The sequence below is a fragment of the Arvicanthis niloticus genome, chromosome 1 (assembly GCF_011762505.2).
Source record: "Arvicanthis niloticus isolate mArvNil1 chromosome 1, mArvNil1.pat.X, whole genome shotgun sequence".
In the NCBI taxonomy this organism is placed as follows: Eukaryota; Metazoa; Chordata; class Mammalia; order Rodentia; family Muridae; genus Arvicanthis; species Arvicanthis niloticus.
Window position 1 is genome coordinate 131646466 of NC_047658.1, and position 16618 is coordinate 131663083.

General features: G+C 45.3%; 1 protein-coding gene across 1 annotated transcript in view; it reads right to left on the minus strand.

Annotated features, from left to right (window-relative positions):
• Entrep1 (endosomal transmembrane epsin interactor 1) overlaps positions 1-16338 on the minus strand; it is a 55367-nt gene extending 39029 nt beyond the window's left edge. Inside the window, exons 1-2 of the mRNA XM_034524682.2 lie at positions 15856-16338; positions 6288-6344 (exon numbers count right to left, since the gene is read on the minus strand). Coding sequence (XP_034380573.1) covers positions 6288-6344; positions 15856-16242 — 444 coding nt within the window. The 5' untranslated portion in view covers positions 16243-16338. The remainder of the gene's footprint in view (positions 1-6287; positions 6345-15855) is intronic.
• Positions 16339-16618: the final 280 nt, after the last annotated feature.

Here is a 16618-nt window from a genome sequence, read left to right on the forward strand (position 1 = left end):
AGTTCTTCAGGTCATCAGGAAGCGTGACTCGATAGCTAACCAATCTTGGAGATTAGTCCTCAAACCAAGTATGTAAGTCTCCCATGATTCTCACAACAGATGAAAGGCCCCTGGGTCTCGAAGGGCTGTGGAACAGAGCCACCTCTTTATGTAGAGGAAAAGAAGGGAGGAATGCATACTTTAAGTCATTTTGTTCTAACCACTCTAATAACAAAGTTGGAATTATCAATGGATCATTTTTAAATAGCCACTGTGGTTAGCATTTCTTATCGTTGCTGTGAGGTATAACCTAGGACACCTACAAATAAGAATCAACTAATGGAACCCGATGAGCATGGTGGCACAGGCCTTTAATCCCAGCACACAGAAGGCAGAAGCAGGCAGATCTCTGTGGGTTCAAAGCCACCCAGTCTACACGGTGAGTTCCAAGGCCATCAGGGTTATATAATAAGACCTGTTCAAATCAAATGAAATAACTACATGGGACCCAAGACATACATGTGTTGGTTTGTTTGGTTATGGGGGTCATGCCACAGCATGCATGTGGGGCTCTGAGGGTAACTGTAAGAGTCTGTTCTTTCCTTCTACCATATGATCTTGGAGATCAAGTCAGGTCATCAGGCTCAAACCATCTCCCTGGCCCTGAGCCTTCATTTGTTCCATCAATGAACAGAGCTTCCCTTCTACCAGTGTGAAGGTCATCTGCGCCCCAACTATTCCAAACTGACAAGAAAGTAGCAACAGTTCCAATTGCCACTTCATAAGCAACCAAAACTATAGCGGGCAGCTGGATGCGCATAGCGGTGATTCTTACTAACGAACCACCAAGGAAAAACATGTAATTTAGACAATTCCATTTACTAACTGAGGTAACTGCCCATGACAATTTTGGGGGGTCATTTCTAGAACAGAGTCTGATTTTTAAAACAGTTTCAAAACATTTTGTTAAAATAAGAAAAGGAATAAGCAGCAGAAAAAATAAGAATATACTTTAAACGTGGAAAACGTTAGTCTTTTGTGCAAAATACTCACCCTAGACTACTACAGAAAGGCTTTACCCTAGTGGCAACCACAAGTATTTAAAACCTATTCTCCAGCACAGTCTTTGTCCTGGATACGTGAGGGATCTGCTGATATAAGAAGAGTAGCCAATGAACGAAGGTCTGGGTTTCCATGAAAACCTGAGTCTGAAGGAACTGGTGCAAACTGGCCTCCTTTGTTCAAGCTGATTAACAACCTGAAGTAATCGCAGTCACAATCAGAAGAGGGCACACGAAAGGCCTGCCCCTTACAAAGGAACGATCATGTGTTCCGGCCAGTGTGGACACAACTGAAAAGAAGGACAGTTGGTCTCACAAGACTTTGAATGGGGGCCAATCGCCAATCTTGCCCCAACATCCACACAGTCACAGAAGCATAAGAGTGAACTGGCCCTAGAGATGGAAGGGTAAGTGAGCAGGCTCCTGGGGAGACAAACAAAACACTAAGCAGTCTACAGGCTGAGCAGACTGCCTCAATGGTCTTGGGCTAGGTCACTACACTTGGCTCTGGAGAGCAGGAAGCAGTCATTGGAATAGCCAGGGAAAGAGCCTCTTGAGGGTGTGGCTGCTGAGCTGAGAGCCAAAGAAGGCAGCAGCCAAGCACTGGGCTAAGGGAAGAAAGACCAAGGCAGGCAGTGCCCGGTATGTGAAGGGGAGGTGAAGCCAGGAGGGGCCAAACCTAGGCAGCTGAGCCTAGATCTGCAAAACAATGCCTCAGGTGCACTGAAGCATCCCTGAAATCCCAGTACTGGGGCTCAGAGACAGGAGAGTGCAGAAAACAAGGCCAGCCTTAGTTACATATGAAGTGCATAAGACCCTGTCTTGAAAAAACCTACAACAAAAGGCCCACTGGCTTCTCCAATGCAACAAGGCCTCTTCCCTACATTGGTCTCTGGCACACTGCAACACTCAGGAAGCAAGGGAGGGAGCCTGGGCAACACAGAAAGGAATTGAGGGATGGAGGGGTGAAATACACACCCAAGGTGGGAGGGGAGAGCAGAGCCTGTATCACAAAATTATCTTCTCAATGCAGGAAAACTAAGCTCCGAAAGGCAGAGTTGTGGGGCTCAGAGGGAGAGTCAGGCACAACTGAAAGGCACTGCCAATTTCTTTCTACACGCATTGTTTTTATTTCTTAAAATAATATAGTTGATGCAGGTTGTGTGCGTGTGTGTGTGTGTGTGTGTGTGTGTGTGTGTGTGTGTGTACCTCTGTATGGGTACACGTATGTTTGTGTATGTGTGTATCTGTATGGTTACGTGCGTGTGCGTGTGTGTGTGTGTGTGTGTGTGTGTATCTCCCTGTGTGGGTACATGCATGTGTGTGATGTGTACATGTGTGCACATGTGTGCCTGCAGAAGACAAAGAGGATATCAGACCCCTGAAGCTGGTGTTCCTGGCAGTTGTGAGCCACCTGATGTGGTTGTTGGGAAATGAATCCTCTGCCATCTCTCAGCCACTGTTTTGTTTGTTTGTTTGTGTTGTTGTTGTTTCTTTACAGGAGGTCTTCTGTGTGGTACAGACTGGCCTTGAACTCTCCATGGTCTGCCTCAGCCTCCTACGTGCTGGTTTTACAGGCATGTATCACCACACCTGGCTATGATGCTGTCTTACTAAGATGCATATGAACCCAGGGTTTTCAGCAGCATAGTGACTGAGACTTAACTTACGAGCTGAAAGTCTCAGCCTTGTCTAGTACAAGTCCTGAAATATCACTTACTTTGCATTAACATTGATTAATATTTTACAACTAGTCTAGTTGTTTTGTTTCTCTGACCAAAACAACTTGAAATGAAAGCATATATCTCAGTTCACAACTCTCAGTCTACACCCTATCACTGAGGGAAGTCAGGGTAGGAACCTGGAAGCAGGAATTGGAGCAGAGCCCATGAAGGAATATTGCTTACTGGTTTGGCCCTCATGTCTTACTAAGCCTGCCTTCTCTAGCACTCGGGACCACCTGCCCAGGGGTGGCACCACCCACAGTGAGCTAAACCTCCCTCACCAATCATCAAACTAGAAAATACGCCACTGACAATCTGAAGGAGACATCATCTCAACTAAATTTCCCTTTCCAGACACCATTTGCTTGTATCATGTTGACAAAAACTAGCTGGCACAATGATAATCTCCACCCAATATTCTGCCACTACAATATAACAGTTCAAATGCCCAGCCATATGACAAAAGTTAATGATGGGCTAGAAATACAGTAAGTAGCAGACTGCTCAGAATAATGAGTGACACATGCAGAAACAGTACTACCTAATACTAATTTACAGTGATCTGAAAAGGCAGGATAGAAGACAGTCTATACACACTAGTTACAACTTTCCTGGGTGTTACACGTGTGGTATGTTCTGTGTCCAGCACATATGTGTGGGACATGTATGTGGACATGTATGTGGATGTCTGTGCATGTGTCCAAGTGTAGGCATATGCAGCCACAGCAGGACAGTGGGGACTTCCTCTATTACTCTCTGATGTAATGCCTTGACCAGAGTCTCTCAGTGACCAAGAAGCTCATCATTTTGGTAAGGCTGTATTGGCCAATGAATTCACAGAATCTGCCTATATCTGGCCCCCAATATTGGATTAGAGGCATGCACAGACAGGCACAGGCAGGCACGGGCATGCACAGATTTTGGATGTGGGTACTAGATATTCAAAGGTAGGTCTTCGTGCCAATGCCAAGGCCCCTAAACTGGGTATAACTTTACAACAAACTATATATATAAACAATGATGAAAACAGTAAAAAGCAGCTAAGAAAAATTACTTTTATTAATGTAATTTTCACCTATACTTGTTAATGCTCAATGACATATATATCTGTATCTCTATCTGTATCTCTATCTGTATCTGTATCTATAGCATTGAGTGTCCCAGAATGGATGCCTTCAAGTGTGGGCTTTCTTGAACTCCATCTAGGATGCATACTTCTATTCTTTTTGTCACCTGAAAAATCTTAGAATATAAGCATCAGGGGAGATTTTCTTATCCCCATTCACCTTAATACTTTAAGTATTAATAAAGTATTAATTAAGAATTAATAAAGTACTGAAGAATACTTTTTAAAATTCTTTAATGCCGACCAAATAGCCAACAATACTGCAAAGCCAAATACAAACACAGAACACCATCCATCCAAGCTGCAGAGACGAATCCCAAACAGCTGCAGCAAAACATGCCTCAGCGATGAGCCATGGGTTCACCCAACACCACCTTCCCTCCTCTCCAGCTTTCCAACATATTAACTGCTACACTGACGACTTATCCCTTCCACTATGTTAAAGGCGTTTCACAAAATGCAATAAATGATGGCATTGCAAAATGCTGCCTACTTGAGGAGCTGAAAACATGTTGGAGCTCAAGATTCTCAAAGCAGTGTGGGGACCCACAACTCTGACCCATCTGTTCTGCATCATGTCATCTCAGCATAGAATGGAACTGTAAGTGGCTTCCCACCACCTACCCTGTTTGTCTGAAATGACCCTTGGGGTTGGAGAGATAGCTCAGCCAGTAAAATGCTTGTTATGTAAGCCATGAGGACCTGAATTTGGTCCCCAGAACCCAAGTAAAGATGCTGAGCATGGTGGCATGAGCTGGGAAGGGGAGACAGGATGCCTGGCTCTCACTGGCCATCTACTCTAGCCTAAGTGATTAGCTCTGAGTTCAGTGACAGACACAGTCTCAAAGGAGACAGAATTCTCTTTTGTTGTTGTTATTGTTGTTGTTGTTGTTGTTGTTTTGAGACATGGTTTCTCTGTGTAGCCCTGGCTGTCCTGGAACTCACTCTGTAGACCAGGCTGGGCTCGAACTCAGAAATCCGCCTGCCTCAGCCTCCCAAGTGCTGGGATTAAAGGTGTGCCCCAACACTGCCCAGCTAGGAGACAGAGTTCTTAAGGACACCAAGGTCATCTTCTAGCCTCCACCCATAAAACAAAATGAAGTCATTTCTAAAATGACTTCTGGAAATAAATAAATCCTATATCAAGAGATATGCAAGAAAAGTAAGAAAAGCTACCATGTGTAAGATATTATGTACTCTTTAATGCAAATCAAATTTCCTGGTCTATTTTAAACTTGGCAGTTACACAGACTTCACTGCCGTCTGTCTGTCCATTGTTATCTCTTAAACTCCTATAACAGGTAAAAGCAAAGGATGAAGGTTCTGATCATTTGTCCTGCCATTGTACACTGGGAAATGGTTCATGTTGGAACATTCATTTCAGCTCTACCACAGAAAACTGAAAAACTCTACATTATTAAGAAAAATTAACATTTGTGGGCTAAAAAGACAATGTAGCAAAATCTCAGGAAAAAAAAATATAAAGTTGTCCAACCAACCAAACTATTCTAGCAAAAAGTATTATGTTTGTGGTTAATGTGGTTTGCTTGTGACAAAGAAGAAAAGGGATGCAGAGTGTGTGGGAGGTTCAGAGCTGGGAATAGCTGCAGTGAATTCTTTATGTCGCTCCCTCTACTTTTGTATTCATAGTGATGAGACATTGTGTGGAGGGGTCATGTGTGTTCATATCTGTGCACACTCATGTGGAGACCAGAGGAAAATGGCAGGTGTCTTCTTCCATCATTCTCCACCTAACACCTGAAACAGGACCTCTTACTGAACGTGATCCAGTGGCCATCTAAGTTACAGGACCCATCTATCTCCACTCCTCAGTGATGGGGCTGGAGGTATATATCACCATGGCCAGCTTTTATTGTATGCTGGAAATCAGGTGTTGTTGCTTGCACACCAAGTACTCTTACCCACTAAGCCATCTGCTTAGCCCTAAACAGATTTTTTTACATATCTTCAGGATGAATATAATTCTGGAACTAGAAATATATATATATTATGTTTGTGGTTATTCATAAACTATCAAGATTATCATCTTTCATTATTATTATAGGAACATTTACTGCTAATTTATTTATTTACTTATTTTGGGGTTTTTGTTTTGGTTTGTTTTTTTGAGACAGTGTTTCTCTGTGTAGCCCTCTCTGACTCTCCTGTAACTTGCTCTGTAGATCATGCTGTCCACAAACTCAAGAGATTCGCTTGCCTCTGTCTCCTGAATACTGAGATTAAAGGCGTGTGCTACCACTCCCAGCTAGGAACATTTACTTCTAAAGTATCTATTGTCAACTTATTTTTTTTAACAAACAACAATGTTTAAAAATTTCAACAGTTTACTTAAATGGGCTTCATGTTATTGAGTAGTGTCACGTGATCTGTACATACCAGCAGTATCATGGGCCTTTTCCAAGTTGTCAATCCAATGATTCCAGAAAGTATCACCTGTGAGGAAAAATACAACATCATCAACCCAGAAAGTGCTATTTAAACATCTCCCATTCTTGCTGATTCCATAAGTCATAGTAAATCATTCTGGGCTGTCTTACAGAATTACAGAGCATATTTACTGGCTGTGTATGCTTTCATTTGTGTTATTAAAAATATCAGTATCTCTGGCCAAATTCCATATACCCAGTCTGTAGTCACATTCAGTCTGTGATGTACATAAGTACCTTCGTGGGACAAGTAAACTCTAAAGTGGCAGACAAAACCTATGAAAGTATCTCCTAGTCCAAGCGTGCAGCCTGGGTTCCAGATTCTCACGAACACACACACACACACACACACACACACACACACACACACACCACAAAACTCCTCATTTCCAAGCATCCTGTCCTTCCTCAGCCATCCAGGCTACACATTCCAGAACTTTCTGCCATGCCCTCTTTATGGCCAGTACCCATTCCTCTCAGTGGCCCTCCTAGCTGCCTGAGAACTCATACCCACCTACAGCCCCTGTCACCTCCTCTGAGAAGGCTTCCATAATCTCGTCACTTTATATGTCTGCCTTGTATATACCAACTTTCTTTTTCTCTTAAAAACTCCCTATTTGGGGGTTGGAGATATATCTCAGCAATTTAGAGTACCTGCTGCTCTTACAGAGGACTAGAGTTCAGTTTCAGTTTCCTGCACCTATGTCAGGCAAGGTGGCACCCACATGTACATACATGGACAGACAGACAGACACACAGACACACAGACACACAGACACACAGACACACATGCATGCACACACACACATACACACACACACACACACATTTTTAAAAGAAAACTCAATGGTCATCCTTTGAGATGTGAATGTCCACACCTCTGCCATGAGCTCCTGTCCTGTCTGAATCCTTGGCCTCTAACATAGTGCCTGTCATGTGACTATCAACAAATGGCAGTCACTGATCATTTACCCCACAAAGAGGAACTACAGAGAGAAAGCTCTTGAATTGCAAAACGATGCTTCAATTAAAAACACACAAAAATTCTTGGTAAAGATGAACCAGAATGTTGCCAAAACACAGACTGGAAACCACCACAGCCTTTTGGATGGCACAGTTCACTAAACCACCAGAAAGAAGAATCAAAGTAATCACTCTCTCAAGACCATTCACCCTGTGGCCTCTTGAGCACACTTCCCCTGTATAACAGGGTGTGTCCAGCAAGCACAGCTAGGAGTTTCCTTCATGGAGCATCTCCCTTGCCCAAATCCCTCCCACACACACATCTATGACTACTGTTTATTAACTACACATCAGGTGAGGGTGTTCAGATTAACACACAGGTTCACCTGCAATACCCCAGCTCACCAACTAAGATGGAATCAGCCCATAGCACCACACTATCAGAGAACAACATGCACTCATATAACCTTTTTCTCTACCCCACTCTGTCCTTGCAGTTCCATTAACTCTGAAAGGATTCTGCTTGCCTTCATCCCTAGTGTGTGGGCTGTGTTGACTCTCTACTTTGGAACTGGAGCTCATGAAGCCTAGGGCTCAGGTCTCCTGCTCTGCTTCAAAAGAGTCAGTCATGTGACCTTGGCTAAGTTTCTTCATTGTTTCTGGGCCTCACTCTGGACTCCTGTGAGATGTCAAATGAAAGAAACAACCCTTGGGTCTCTTCAGAGCAAAAGATTTAACACTGAGCTGGGTCAGGATGCTGAGGCAGGAGGATCCCAAAGTCAGCCTGTTCTCAAACAACCAAAATCAAAAGAAAACAAAAACCCACAAAGGACTGATCCCGCCATGACAACAGATCCTTCAGAAACCCCCTGATATCTAGTGACTACATGAGCACACACCCATGTGCCCATGTTTGCAAGAGAACATGTATTGTATGTACATATGCATGCATCTCTGGTGTGTGTACACTTGCTCGTGCATCTACGCATACAAACATCTGCATGTGTGTCCTTAGATGTGTGTCTCTGCCTCCTCATCACCATGCTGGGACTGGACTTTGCTGAGGAAATGCAAACTGTTTTTGTGTGAAAACAAGACTGAAATTGTCCCTGGCCTTGAGGAAAACACAGACTGCCCACTTGGGTAGAAAATAACTATGATTTGAATTATTCATTGATGTTTGTTATTTGTGTCACCGTCTCAGAATGCCCTGTGGTTCAGCTCTCGGGGACATTCTCTTTTGTCCATTAAAACAGTATTATTAAGATGAAGTGTCCAACTCGGGACATAAAAGCCATAAAACAGAGATGTGTCTAAGCTATACTTTCTATTTCTGTATCGGCCTTGGCCTCCTTCCTCCTCCATGCTCACAAGTTAGTACATTCAATGTATTTTATGTAAGTACAAATTTCTCCCTAAAATGTTATTGTGTATGCAAATAGTGTGTGCGCACACACAAATATGCACAAGGGTGTGATTTCCACAGTGTCATCGTGACAGATCTGCTTTTTCTGATCTCAGTAAGGACTTCATTGGAATCTTGTCAACTCTACTGAAATAGCTGGAATTCATTTCAGAGTGACAGCAGTATAACCTTCCATTGTGCAAAAGTGCCTAATGTATTCAGTCATTTCCATGTTTGTGGGCGTTCACTCTAGTCCCGGCTTTCTACTCTTGCAAACAATACAACCATAAACACTCATGGTTTTATGAATGTATCTTTAAAGCTGTGTGCTTTTATTCCTGTTGGACAAAGGCTTAAGAAAGGAGTGGCTGAGTAGCATGCTCTTCATATTTTCAATTCTAATAGATCCCCACTAACAGATGTCTTTCCCAATGAAACCTTCTGAGATAAAAGAACCACCCATGTTCCCTTTCTTCCTTTTAGGGGGTGGTATTTTGTTTACATAGTAGCAACTTCAGAAAATATCATTGAAAATAAGAATAAGATATGTGGTATGTAAGGAATATCAATAACCTTGAAATATATTTGGCAAAAACACTTAAGATTTGTTGGAGAGAAAAACAAAGCTTATAGAGCATTATTGAATAAAGTCCCAAATAAATGAAGACATATCAAGGTCATGGGTTCGAAGACACTCTGTTTAAAGGAATCATTGTCACTTGAAAGAGATTCAGAGCTCAGCCAGCAAGCTTGTGTGAACTGGATTCCTTAGCAGGCACTGGAAAGTAAGTTCAGATCAGCCTAGCAGAGCTAGTACAATCCCAATGCTTTCAGAGGCTGAGACCAGATGATCACAAGTTCAAAGCCTACCTGGCCTACAGAGGAGCTTCAAGGCCAGCAGAGCAAGGCAGTAAAATTCTGTTTCAAAAATAAATGGTAAAAAGGAGGCTGGGGAGACACTGAGTGGCTCAATCCCCAGTACTAAAACTGAATCCAAGTTCTAGGTGCCTCTCAGTCCAGGTAGTCACATCTGCAAGCCCCTCAGTCCTGAACCTGACCCACGCCCTGTTGACTTTCACACAATAACCCTCTTCTTTTCAAACCCAGTGAATCCCAAGGCATTTTGGGAACACCTTGAATGGAAGGGAGAAGGGCAAACAGCGGAAGGAGAATCAGAGGGTCAGAAGTGTCTGGAATGGTGGCAGGAAATGAGGCTCTGAGGGTGAATCCTTTAAGAGTTCAAAACTCGAGGCATGGTGAGAACAGATGCTCCTGTTGTCTAAGCATGGTGCTGTAGATGGCAGGGAGTGAGACAGAGTACTCTAGGCTTCACCTCCCTCTGGGCAGCAGAGGATGGACTCTGTCAGGAGGAAGTCCAGGAAGTTCCTAAGCGATGGCCTTTCATGGCTTCTACTAGTCCACAGTGTTACTACTGACTACTTGCCTATGCCATGAGGCCTGTACTTGGGAAACCTCACTCAAGTACCATAAGCAGCTTCTAGAAGGCACTTGGTAATGACAAGAGTCAATGAATGAGTGAATGAATGAATACCAGAAACAGAAGATGAGCTTGCTTAAGGATGACTGCATAAGCCTGAACACATTTCCACCCCCTGCGCTCCCTGAAAGAACAGCCACCGAGAAGGACAACACCATCATCATTCTTCCGTCCAGCACAAGATGCAACGGGTCCCGAATGTGCAGGCAAGCACCTATTGCCAATGCCAGGCCATCTCCAGATTATTACAGTCGGAGTCATCATCGTCTGTTTCACTCCCTGTAGATCATCCCTGTAGCTCATGGGAACAACAGAGCTTTCCTCCTCCTGATGACGTAAAGGGACGACAGGTCAGAGTCAGCGTGACCCACCACGTGCGGCTAATGCCCTTAATTTTCCAGCTTAGAAACCAATCATTAAAATCAAAAGCTTAAACTCCTACTGCCCTACTTTCCCTGGTTAATCCACAAACATGCCTCCAGGCAAAAATGTTCTGCTCGTTTGTCAAAAACTGCAGCATCTAAACGCAGATGCCTGGAAGCCATGTGGCATGCACGCTTGTCTTGTGAATAGGCAGAAAATAATCAAACTTCTCAACAGCCTATCTTTCCCAAAAGTGTATATGAGAGAGAGAGGGATATTGATTCTTCTCTTTCTATAGCATAACTCATTTGAAAAGCTGAATTCGTGGCATCAAAGGAAGCCGGGGATTTCAATGTTCAAAAATCAGATGGCCGACCCAACAGAACTCTCTGCTCATCTATGAAACATAGCTCTGCTCAACAGGTGCCCTCTCCCACAATCCCAATGGGATCAAAATATTAACTTAAGCACATGCCTAAACCGAGAACCAGGGCGACACAATCTGAACGCAGACATCAAGACACTCCCTCAGCCACTTACAAACCATGGGCTGTGTTTAAAGACAGCTGGCTAATCTCTTGGCACTGCAAACGTTGGGCATAATAGTCCTTAACCAAGGTCGGCAAGGGGGAAAATGATCACAGCATACTCCAACAAAAAAGATCTAAGTGCATTTTGTTTTCTGAGACTGCATCTAATATAGCACAGGTGAGCCTCAAGCTGGCTAAGCCAAGGATGATCCTTGGCTTAGGATCATCTACCAGCTTCTACCTGAGTAGCTTGGATTATATGGCAGACCAGTGTGCCTCCACCAACGCTGTTTGGCAGTGCTGGGGATTGAACCCAGGATCTCTTGTTTGCTAGGTTGGTGCTGTACCCACTAAGCTACATCTACAGTGGCCAAATAAGAAAGTTTTCATTAGGGGCCACTGAGATGGCTCAGCAGGTAAAGGCACTTGCCTCTAAATATCTCTTTCTCTGTCTGTCTCTCTGTCTCTGTCTCTGTCTCTCTGTCTCTCTCTTCTCTCAAGAAATATAATTTAAAAAATAAAGATTACATTAAAATAGTCCCTTCAAGTTGCTGAAATATTCATTCAAACATGTGGGGAAAGTTGCTTACAGTACTTAATTCCTGATGTTCTCACACAAATGAAACAGCTCTTCAGGGTTCAGATAAGTGGATGAAGCCCCAGCTCGGCCTGACACCTCTCCCAGAGGTGAACATGGAAAAACATCCCTGGAATGTGCTGCTTGACAACATGATTGTATGTCCCTGAACCTAACTGTGCATTAAATACAAAACAAAAAGTTTTACAAAAGCCAAATTAAGATTTGCCAGTTTCACTGACGATGCAAAGTGCCCATAGCTACTCATTCACAGTGTGAGGAGACAATTCTCAGTGCTCACACATGGATTTCAGGTAGCATTTGCCTTGTGTGCCACTTCCTCTCAATACTAGGCCACACACAGACTGAACTGCTGAGTGGGCCAGGGATGTAGCTCAGGGGTAGAGCTCTTGCCTCAGGCCCTGAGTTCAATCCCCAGATCTGCAAAGAAGAGGGAAAGAAGGAAGGAGGGAGCAAGGAAGTAACTCTTGAATGCACATAATCACGGCATGCCTACACAGTGAAATATCACTTCACAATTATCAGGAAGGCAATGTTGCTAAACTGGATGAGTCTTGTAAATATCCTAATCAAAAGAAGTTATTCAGTCTTGAAAGACCTTATGTTGTAACGATCCCATACATATAGAAGTGTGTGTGTGTGTGTGTGTGTGTAGGGTCAGAAAGTAGGAAAGTCTGTGGTATCTGGACAGAGTGGTGGGGAGGGGAAGAGAAAGGAGATCTGAAAGTGATGAGAACCCCGTTTTGGTGGTGGCTGTGCCACAGTGAACTCTGGAAACCCCCAGACAGTCCTGGTTACATGGTAACTTGTCAGGCATGCAGGCTACAGCTCAATAAAGCTGGGTTATTGTGTTTTGTTTCCATTTCTCCAGTCCTCAAGTCACAATTTTTCATCATTTTCCATAAAACCACCTGAGTTTGTTGTAATGTGTCATTAGGCCAGGCCCCTTCTTTGAAATGTACACCCAAGTGTTTAATGGCTGAAGTGGCACGTTTGTGTTTGCCTTAGAATAACCCAGTGTGCCTCAGCGGGGCGTGGTGTCAGATGTTCAGATGTTCTAGCTCCTGAGACTGGTGATGGGTCAACATGTTCTCCCTTCTACATTCATTAAAACTTTAATTTTATTTTTCATAATGAAATGTTAAAAGTGGAAGGGTCACTTTTATGAAATCTCTTAATCCTCTCCTCACACACACATCTCTATATGTATGGGATCGTTACAACATAAGGTCTTTCAGGACTGAATAACTTCTTTTGATTAGGATTTTACAAGGCTCATCCAGTTTAGCAACACTGCCTTCCTGATAATTATATGTAATATTTCTCTCTCTCTCTCTCTCTCTCTCTCTCTCTCTCTCTCTCTCTCTCTCTCTCCCTCCCTCCCTCCCTCCCTCCCCCTACCTCCCTCCCTCCCTCTTTCTGTCTCTGTCTCTGTCTCTGTCTCTCTCTCTCTCTCTGTGTTTGTGTGTGTGTGTGTGTGTGTGTGTGTGTACACATTGAAATTTTTATACATGAAATTACAAGGATGTTATACTGGGATTTTCAAAATAACATGGCAATTTTAATCTGCTAAATGGACTGGGAGCACAAAGGATTTAATTCCTGCTTGACGTTCCTTGCTCTGGTGTCTTTCAGGACACATTAGACCAGTGGCTGAGCCTAGGAGGGGTGCAGATGAGACCACAGTTCCAGTGGCTGGGGATATAGGGGTGGCTGTGGTTTTATTATACACTGTCTGCATAAGTCTAATGCTTCTCCTAATACATGATTGCTTTTAAATAGAGCTGTCTCACCTACATGAGTTTAAAACCCAATACAAGTGTGGTATTTTTTTTCCTAAAACACCAAAAGAATGGATGGCATCTACTGACAGCTGCTTAAAGCCTACTTAGCTGTTCTGAAATCACAGTTAATATCCATTGGTTCTGTTGACAATCTGCAAATTCTAAAGTCGACCTTAGGAACAGGTCACACATACACAAAGAATGAATGGCAGTTACAAGTCTGAATACTGACCCAGGGACATAGGCATAGACTGTGGCATACAGAAGTGACCCTTTCAAGTCCAAATCCTAGATTCTTTCTTGGGTCTGATTTGCTTGTGCCTGAGGACAAGCCCAGCCAGTGGCAAGCCCAGATACGTATCCCCATATCCTACGTATCCCCGTTTACCATCCTGTGCATCCCGGTTTGTGAGCTTTGTTCTCCTTCTCATCAAATCCCACTTACCTTGGAAAGAATTCACAATTGCAAACCCATTTCAGATTTTAATTTTAGAGGAAAGCAAATACAGTGTGTGTGTGTGTGTGTGTGTGTGTGTGTGTGTGTGTGTGTGTTGTGAATACTTGTTAGTATGTCTATCTGCATATGTGGTGGCAGAGAACGACACTGGGTATACTCTCCACCTTATCTTATTTTTAGAGACTGGGTGTCTCGTCCGCTTGGCTAAGATTCACTGTATCCATCTTCTTCTGACCCCACCCCAGGCACTGGGGTTCATTCTCCCCTTTCCCCAAACCCAGTTTTTTTGGGTGAGTTCCAGGGATCCACACCCAGGTCCCCATGTTTACACAGCACACATTTTACTGACTGGGCTGTCTCCCTAGGACCTCTCAAAAATATTTTTTTAATAAACTAGCTATCTTGAGAGAACAAAGGATTATGATTTTACAAAGAGTAAATCTATAAAATACATACAAGATTCTGGCCCAGGGTACTTAGAGGAAAGAAATGCAGCAACCATTTGAATGAGTAGCCTGGCAGGAGGAGGGGGAGACATTAGTCTGGTTCCTACTCAACAGACTCCCCACACTTCAAATCATTCTAGAACGATCACAAAGATAGTAGCAGCATCCAGGGTCAGAGCTATAGGGTGCAACTCTGTCCACCTAATACTTAAGTTCTGGGCTTCACTCACTACAGCACAAAAGGATCCTAACAGAACCATTTAGCAAAGGTCTTTAGAAGATGTATAGATTGATAGCGGGTAATACAAAATTCTGGGTTAGGCAGGCCAGAGAAACCTCGTGGTCTTCGTGTTCTCATTCGAACAATTACTCTAGGTTCAATATGTTCTCCCACTTTAAAAAAAAATAGTCTTGATTCTGGATAAGTTTTAACCAGTAGAGCACAATGTGTGCACTCACTGACAATCATAGAAAAAGCTATAGACACTCTATGGCTTTTATAGAAAGGTCATTTGTCATACTTCATCCTCCACAGTCCTTGAACAAGGACCTGTTTCCAAGTCCCCAGGCCCCTGGCAAACCTCAAGAGGCTGGACGCCTTAAAAGTTGTGACACAGTTTGAGTAGCCGTCCAGTCTACAAATGCTTGCTCACCGGCAGCCGCTTTTCTCAGAGGCCAGGCTTCCCTATTCCCTATTGGCCAAGGAGGCGGGACCAGGTGCCAGGATAGGGCAGACATCCCCAGCTAGCTGCCGACTACTGGAGCTCTGGGGTGTGCATTTGTAATGACAGGTTCTGTTTCTTGAGCATCCACTTCTGCAGAGCAGCTTTGGTGGCTCCAGGAACTCACCCAGGGTTTGAGCCCTTCTTTAATGACCAGGTACAAGCCATCAGTCACAGACAACCTCCTATTACCTTAGAGCTCCTCAGGGTTCAGTCATCCAACTCCAGATACTCTTTCATTTGTGTGTGTGTGTGTGTGTCTTAATGAAGAATAAAAACACGTCAACCACTTCCGCCTCTTCAATCTGTCACTCTGTCAATCCAGAAGTACCCCACCCTGTATGGGTATTGTTGGTGTATCGGTGAGGAAAACATATCAAAACCCCTGTCCTGGAGTTTACTTTGCCAATGCTGTATTCAGTGGCCAAAAAAGTTTCAAATTCTTTTTTGCCCATCCTCATGTGAGTCTCTCGAAGAGCTTGATACTGTGCTTAATGTTAACTTGACGGAAACAAAATCCTTAGCGTGCAAGGGACAGACACTGCCCAGGTGCAATCCAATTCTCCCTTCTACTTGACTCCCTCCTGACACTTGCCTCCCACACCCCACCCCCATTCATTGTCGCCTACACTTCAGGTGGCTTTAGGGTCTGCGCGTCCCAATAGAGGTCAAACAAAAACAACGGAAGAGACCCTCCACAACACACCGCCCGGAGGATGGGACCCCCGCAAAGAGGTGCTCTCGGTACTCACCGAGGAGCCGGCCCAGAATGGGCACGAGTTCTTCACCTGCGGCGAGCTGCTCAGCGACAGCGCCCCGAAGCTGAGCGCCACCATGCAGCAGCCCAGGATCAGCTGCAGGAGCCCGAGCGACAGGAGTGGGCGCGCGGGTAGCAGCGCGGAGCCGGGCGCGGCGGGGCGGCGGGACGCGAGCGCGGGCGGCGGGGCCAGCACGGCGGCGGGGGCGCAGCGGGGCCGAGCTGGAGGCTGTAGAGCGCCCCGGGGCCAGCGCGGCCGCAGCGGGGGCAGCGGCGGCTCCTGAGCGGCGGCCGTGGCGGCGCCAGGACCTCCGGTCTGAGGTCCGCCCGACAGCCCCGCCACCGGGCAGCAGGAGCCCGGGAGCACCACGGGCAGAGACATGGGCGCGCGGCGGGCGGGCGGCGCAGAGGAGCGGAGGGCGCCGCGCACCGGGCACCCGCGCCGGCGCCGCGCAGGACGGACTGCGCACGGCCCAACCACTTGCTGCGGCGGCCAGCGCCGGCCGCGCCCACCTGCCCCGCGGGGCCCGCCCCCCGCCGTCCCCTCTTGGTCACCCACGGTGACAAATGCGCCGTCGCCTTGGGGTCACCCGGGAGAAGTGTCCAGGAACGGCGGGGGGGGGGGGCAGCTAGAGGCGTAACCGTTCTCGGAGTCTGTCCCCAACCGCGGCACCAAGGGACCCGTCGTGGACCTAGGTCCCTCCGAGGGACCAGGCGACCTTTAAATAGGAGGGGAGTCCCGTGTGATTCTCCTCCTC